This window comes from Dreissena polymorpha, chromosome 1 (assembly GCF_020536995.1).
Source record: "Dreissena polymorpha isolate Duluth1 chromosome 1, UMN_Dpol_1.0, whole genome shotgun sequence".
In the NCBI taxonomy this organism is placed as follows: domain Eukaryota; kingdom Metazoa; phylum Mollusca; class Bivalvia; order Myida; family Dreissenidae; genus Dreissena; species Dreissena polymorpha.
In genome coordinates this window covers 101905401-101912835 of record NC_068355.1, presented here as the reverse complement: position 1 = coordinate 101912835, position 7435 = coordinate 101905401, and the positions used below count along the sequence as shown (strand labels likewise).

General features: G+C 34.8%; 1 protein-coding gene across 1 annotated transcript; it reads left to right on the top strand.

Moving 5' to 3' along the window:
• Positions 1-7435, top strand: LOC127843020 (heat shock 70 kDa protein 12B-like). The gene is made up of 6 exons (XM_052372846.1): positions 1-82; positions 461-649; positions 1042-1251; positions 1530-1674; positions 5612-5749; positions 6075-7435. The coding sequence occupies exons 3-6, from the start codon at positions 1105-1107 to the stop codon at positions 7010-7012; spliced, it is 1368 nt and encodes a 455-aa protein (XP_052228806.1). The 5' UTR covers positions 1-82; positions 461-649; positions 1042-1104; the 3' UTR covers positions 7013-7435.

Below are 7435 nucleotides of genomic sequence, written 5' to 3'. Positions count from 1 at the left end.
TGCCTGGCAGTGGCGGACTGACTTCCTTAAGAATAAGGGCAACGTGGAGTTCAACACCAACTGGGGCCCAGGAACTCCGCAGGTAAAATTATTGAATTTACAAAGAATATAACACATTATTTATGAGGAAAAAATATAACATGTAAAACATATGTAACTCAAACTGGGAACCCGGAACTAAAAAGTAAATTCATTAAGTCTAATATGAAATAGAACTCACAAACGATAATGCATTTATGTTAACAATACGTTCATCATTCTTGTTAACTGACCTCAATTTCTATTTTGGTATATTGACATAAAAGTATATTGGGCCAGTGCAACCTCGCTACCAGTTAGTTTGTTCACCTTGTGTATTATTTCAACATGTAACATAATTCAAACTTCGTTACATAAATTGGATTTCAATAAAAGTTCAACAAAGGAATTTCCTTTTCTGCGAACATTTTTGTTGTTGTAGATACACAAGACAGATACTGCACTGTTGTTGAAAGATAACTCCGAGGAAGAGTATGGGCTACAAATATGTGCCTTTGGTTATAGAGCCGAAAAACGATATGCTGACATTTGTAGTGATGATGAAGAAGGCGAAAAACACTCATATCATCTTTTCAAAAAGTTTAAAGTATTGCTGTACAGATTGAAAGAGGTACAACTAATTTAATTGGCAAACATATCCCATATGATTTGAATTCAGTGATAGCATGTCGGATGATTTTATTAGCCTGTTTCTTTTGATAGAATAATATGTGTCGCGTTATGAGAATATCTGGTCATAATGCATGTGCGTAAAGTGTCGTACCAGATTAGCCTGTGCAGTCCACACAGGCTAATCAGGGACGAAACTTTCCGCCTAAACAAGATTTTCGGTGAGAAGGGACTTCCATTAAACGAAAAATACCATAAAAGCGGAAAGTGTCTTTCCTGATTAGCCTGTGCGGACTGCAAAGGCTAATCTGGGACGACACTTTACGCACATGCATTATGACCAGTTTTCTCAGAACGCGACACATATTATATGCCCAATCAATTGGTTATCAGGGTGACGACGAAACGTGTAGCGTTGAAGACAGCAACGGAGCTCATCGCAAGCTGTCTGATGTAATGACACTCTTCATCAAAGCCTTGCATGATGATTTTCTCGAACGAAACCCAACCGCCAGAAATACTGAAAACGTGCTGTGGGTTCTTACTGTTCCTGCCATTTGGTCCGAGAAGGCAAAGCAGTTTATGAGAAAAGCTGCTGAAAAGGTAATACCTACCCAACTGGTAATACATCCATGACCTTTTAGTAATAGCGGAAACCTGATTAGTAGGGTAGGTTTTTGCATGCATCTTAATGGTTTGCAGTGCAATGCTCATCAAGTTCTATTTACCATTCTTTGCTGTTAATGACATCTACATATTTATAGATCTATATCTTAGTTTTTGTATACAATATTTTGTTAAATCAGAATTAAAGATGAACGATTATTAAGTCAAAGAAAGTGTTCTTTATATGAAGAATAATGCTATTACCCTATATGCAGGCCGGCATTCCACGCAAACATCTTCTTCTAGCATCGGAGCCAGAATCCGCAGCGATTTATTGTCTGAATCTTCCAATTGAACAACAAGCAGCCATGAATAATATAGGGAGACCTGGACATTGTTTCCTGACTGTTGACCTTGGCGGTAAATATTCATATTATGTTTAGTTTCATATTAAATTAATTGTTTGCCATTCGATCTTCGAACTTTTGTAGAAATAATTCTTTTTCTGTAAGCTTATCTTTGTGTTTTGGTAATAAGCATCTACTCATCTATGCGCAAGCTGTGTACACATGAGTCGTGTTCTGAGAAAACTGTGCGTAAAGTGCCGTCCCAGATTAGCCTGTGCAGTCCGCACAGGCTTATTAGGGACGACACTTTCCGCTTTAATGGTATTTTTCGTTTAAAGGAACTCCCTTTTTACCGAAAATCAAGTTTAAGCGGAAAGTGTCGTCCCTGATTAGCCTGTGTGGACTACACAGGCTAATTTGGGACGGCACTTGACGCACATGCATTATGCCCAGTTTTATCAGAACAAGACACATATATACATATACAGTGTAATGCAAATATGTACACGGTCCGATAGACAAGACAAGACAATTTATTTTGTAAATAAAGGCCACCGGCCCAAAATACAATATACAGACATGTCATATTTTACATGCATGACTTGTGAATAGTTTTATGTTTAAACTTTACGCATTAACATATATATATTAATAATACAATTTTCTTCAATGTCAGATCATTATTTGTTTTCATCAGATTAAAAAAATCTATTTCTTCTCTGTTTCCTGTATACCAAGAAAAAAGGTGAATGTTACGTTCTTCGTGAAATTTAGAACAATAAAAAAATACATGAAATTCGTTTTCAATGACACGTGTGTTTTCTACATTTAGACAATGTATACAATATCGAAGACCATGCTCTATACCAAGATGTCGTCCAGTTTCAATAAGAAACTTGTGGTTGGAACATCTGAACTTTGCAAATGCTTTTCTATAGAAGAATGGTATTTTAAGCGAAAGATATTTTTCTGGTTCAAGCAATGATTTATACATTCTATATGTTTCACATCTAGACGAGTCGAATAAACTTCCTGACCATTTTTGCGTGTTACAACAAATAAGGCGATCTTTAAACAGTTGTAAAAAGACATCAACATTGCCAACATCCTGATACACCCAGACATAACCAAATCCATAATTAAATAACAGATTTTTAACAGAAGTAGCCCAATTTGTCCTTCCGATTTCATCCTGGCTTTTTAACATATTACATAACAATTGTATAACAATTTTTTGGATATCTATGCAATGGCATGTGAATAAGTTTACACCAGTATTTAACACACTTGAAATGATATTCTACACATAATTCTAATCTACCAACCTCCCCTAGGGCCATGGAATTGTTTGTTGACCTATTCAAACCAATACAATCTTTGCAAAATTGAGCCTGGACTTGTTCTGTATTTTCAGAAAGGGTATGACCCCAAATTTCAGCCCCGTATAAAAGGATCGGCTTAACCATTGAATCAAAAAGTTTAAAATACTCTTGAATGTCAAATTTTCCAAAATAGCCTTGGTAACTTTTAATGGCATTAATAGATTTTTTAGCCTTCATTGCCAACTTAGCTTTAGCCTTGGACCAACTTAATTTAGGAGTAAACAGTAGACCCATGTACTTGTACACTGACGTAACATTTACATGCTTTCCATTATAGAACAAATTTTCATATGACCGCAATGGGCCACCATTTCTAAATACAATTATTTCGGTTTTCTTTTCATTTACAGTCATGCCATTTATTCGACAAAAATCAGAAATACTATTTAATTGACGCTGTAGTTCAATAGCCGTTTCAGAGCAACTCGCAACATCATCGGCAAATAATATACATTGTATATTTGGTATATCTTCCGTAATGAAAATTCCTTGATGAATAAATTTAAAATGATCGTGCTAGTTACGTCCCCTTGCCTTGTGCCAATGTTACACTTAAAATCAGTGGTAACATTGTTATTTATGACTCGCACGCGACTCCGTAAATTAGAGTACATAGAGACAAGGACATTATAAAGTTTTCCTTTTAAACCTATTTTTTGCATTATGTCAAATAGTTTATGGTGCAATATACCATCATAAGCCCTTTGAAAATCAACGTATAATACATAAAACCTTCCTCCTGGTTTAGTTATATATATTTGTACCATGCTTTGTAATTCGAATATGTTATCAATTGTAGAATAACCTTTCCGAAAACATGATTGCGACTCATCTAGTTTGCCAAATTCTTCGGCCCAAGTACACAATCGTGAATTTACTATATTTCCAAATATTTTATACATTACATTTATTAAAGAAATACCTCTATAATTTGTCGGTTCCAGTTTAGAACCGCATTTGTGTTAGGGAACAATAATGCTTTCGCTCCACATGTCAGGAAATACACCTGTATTAAGAATATGATTAAATAGAGAGCAAAATACTGGACATATAACATTAGCCGTGTTTTTAAAAAACTCTGCCCCTATACCATCAAACCCCTGCGACCTTCCCATTTTTAATTTATTAATACTTCTCATTATTTCTTCTTGTGTGATAGGACTATTTAGAACTCAATCATATTCAGGTAATGCAGCTTCTTTAGAAGTTCCAATCAAGAGCATATTTTCTCGAAATAATAATTGATAAAAATAATTTAACCAATCACTTTGTTTGATTTGTTGCTGATAACTACAATGTGAAGCTTTTTTATAATTTGCACTTATAATTGTTTGCCAAAATAAATTTGGATTACTACTTGCTTGGCATAGCCTATTTCTCATATTGTGTTGGAAAATATCTTCTTGTTTTTACACATTACTTTAAAATTTCTTTTTTCGTTTATGTAAATTTGCAAATCCCCCCTTGAGCTTGTGACACGGAATTTTCTCAAAGCTTTATATTTACAATATTTCAAAATATCACATTCATTATCCAACCATGGTATATCTTGCCGTTCATACACGTTACGTTGTTTGGTTCTATTATGGACTTTCTTGTTTTCTGCAGCAGTTTTATAAAGTGATACTATTGTTTGAAGAGCCTGGTTCATATCTACAGTAATTTGATGAAAAATGTTGTCTTTGCATGTGTTATACATATTAACAAAAGTCTCAATAAATCTATCCCTAAGCGTATCATTCCATTTAAATTTATCAAGTTTAATATTGTCATCATTTATGTTACTTTGAATGCTACGGGAAGAAGGTAAATCAACATTCATGTTGCTATTTTTTCTATGAAAAATCATAGTAGCGCAAATAGGGAAATGGTCAGATTCATCAATGGATAGAATATTAAACTTCGTAACAAATTGAAATAAATAATTTGAAATAATGTGATAATCAACTAAACTAGCTCCATTATGTGTAATGCATGTAAACTCACCATCAGGGTCACCAGTTACACGCCCATTGAATTCCATGAGCACAGCAGAGTTCTAGTATAGTACGCCCGAATAAATTATATATATTATCCTTATTATTTCTAGGCATCTCAAAATCATCTGTATTGTAGTCTGAATTAAAAATAAAGTCAATGTTATCTGCAGGAATGTAGTCCAGCATAGTTTTAGTCCTAGCATTTAGATCACCTGCAAGATACAATCGGGATATATATTTTTTAACAATAGGAGCTTTTCGTCGATATAGGTAATTCCGTTTGCATCATCTCTGTGTTCGTATATCGGTGACCCTTCTGGCGAGACACATGCAATATACAAAATAATATCAGATGGACAATTGAAACAGCTCACTTTCAAATGAAGTACAACACAATCAATAAAATCCGAACAAATTCGTGTAACTAAGCCATCTTTTGTTAAGTGACTTTTTACAAAAACTGAAATACCTCCACTATTACGTAAAAAATTATTTTGCCTAACTCTGACATTATCAAAGCAACAATATCCTTCTAATAAATCATTAAACTGTCCGCTAATATCTCCGCATGTCTCCAGTAAACCTAGAATATCGATATTTGATAAGACATTTAAAACAGAACAATACACGATACCTGTGTATTAACCAGGAGGCACAGCGGATCTGTCAGCCGTTCAGGTACAAGACGATGGTCTGCTGAGAGAACTGTGTGGCGAGCAAGGCAATATGGTTGGAGGACAGAGTGTTAACGAGGCATTCTTTCAAGCGTGTAACGATAGTTTCGAAGGTAATTAATTGCTTTCTAATAGGTTTGTTCTTGATCCTGAATAAACATGAAAATTGGGTGTCAAAACTATTACAGTATGTTTTATTTTGCAAGAAGTAATCGGTGTTTAAGACTGCGGAATACAAAATTTTTCACTTTGTCTACAACATTTAAATGAGATATATGCGTTTCTTTTCATTTTTTGTTATGCTCGTATTAACATTTCACACATGTCAATTAATAAATAACGCTTCAAGTACACCTCATTGTCTATTTAAAACCGATTATATAATATAACGAACTAATTCACTTTTCACTCACTTTTTGGTTTGGTAATATCAAACAGGGAAAGAATGGACCGCGAAATTCTCAATGGCTACACCCTTTGAAATGATGACCATTGAACACGAGTTTGAAAAAAGTAAATTGGCAATTGGTTCTGAAGAACAAGACGAAAAAATCCGCCTGAACCTTCCGAAATCCATACGTGATTCCTTACGGGCTAACACGATAAAACTGAAGCCGGGAGCACCGATCGCAATTACAAAAGACGAAGAGTTGCAATTCAAGACATCGTACATAAAGGAACAACTTTTTGATCAGACATGTAAACTGATAAATCGGGTAATTGACAAGGTTCTTGAACGACAAAGTGGCATCCAGACGGTGGTCCTTGTCGGGGGGTTTGCAGAATCACATATCGTTCAGCATAGGATTCAAAAGTTGCTTCAGCAAAAGTACCCAAGTGTAAAAGTCGTTGTCCCAACATCACCCTTCCGTGCCGTCCTAATGGGTGCAGTGCTATACGGCCATGATATGTTCATATTCAGAAGTAGAATCAGCAGAGCCACATATGGTGTCGAGACAAATGTGTTATTTGATGAAACGAAACACGACCAGAGTAAAAAGTGGTTTTACGAAGAGAAAGGAGAATACTACTGTAAGGATGTGTTTGATGTACATGTTGAGAAAGGTCAATCTGTTATTCTCAACGAACAAACTGGTGGAAAGACATACGTACCTATATTCGAGTCTCAAACCCAAATCAGTCTCAATTTGATAGAATCGTACGATCCTGGACCGACTGGTGATCAATTTATGTACACGTCTCAGCCCAGTTGTAAGAAAGTTGGAGAAATCACAGTTGAACTAACAAACACACATGTTCCTGTTGCTGAACGGGAGGTGTGTGTGAAAATGATTTACGGCGGAACTCAGCTGTCTGTGATTGCAACAGAATCAACAACGGGTCAAGAATACAATGCAGAAATTGACTTTAATTGATAATTTGTGATATCTAGACGTTTAAAACAACTCGACCAGGTATGGCAAACGATGAAGAAAGTTTTTCAAGTACTAGTATATAATATATTTCTTGACATTTTCACCGTTCATTTTTGTGCAACGACAAGAAAATGGTGCATTTCAATAGATATTTTCTGATCGATTGCAATAAACATGTATACATTATTGTTTGTGCTATTAATTATATAACTGCCAAATATTATGTAATCGGAAATATAATTAATGTTATTGTCTTATTAATGCATATACTGCTTTACTATAGAAATGGAATTGTTTTATCTGATTCATGCGTGTATTTCAGCTTGACGTTATCGTGCAGTCGTCATACTTAATACATGTACGGCTTAATGTACACATAAACTGTCTTATGTTTTTCTAAATAATTAATTTCTGTTACAATAA

Bases quoted from the DNA above. Each gene is read 5' to 3' on its own strand.
- LOC127843020 (XM_052372846.1), top strand. From the start codon at position 1,105: ATGACACTCTTCATCAAAGCCTTGCATGATGATTTTCTCGAACGAAAC. The intron at 1,252-1,529 runs GTAATACCTACC...CCCTATATGCAG, and splicing joins TGAGAAAAGCTGCTGAAAAG to GCCGGCATTCCACGCAAACA. The intron at 1,675-5,611 runs GTAAATATTCAT...TGTATTAACCAG, and splicing joins CCTGACTGTTGACCTTGGCG to GAGGCACAGCGGATCTGTCA.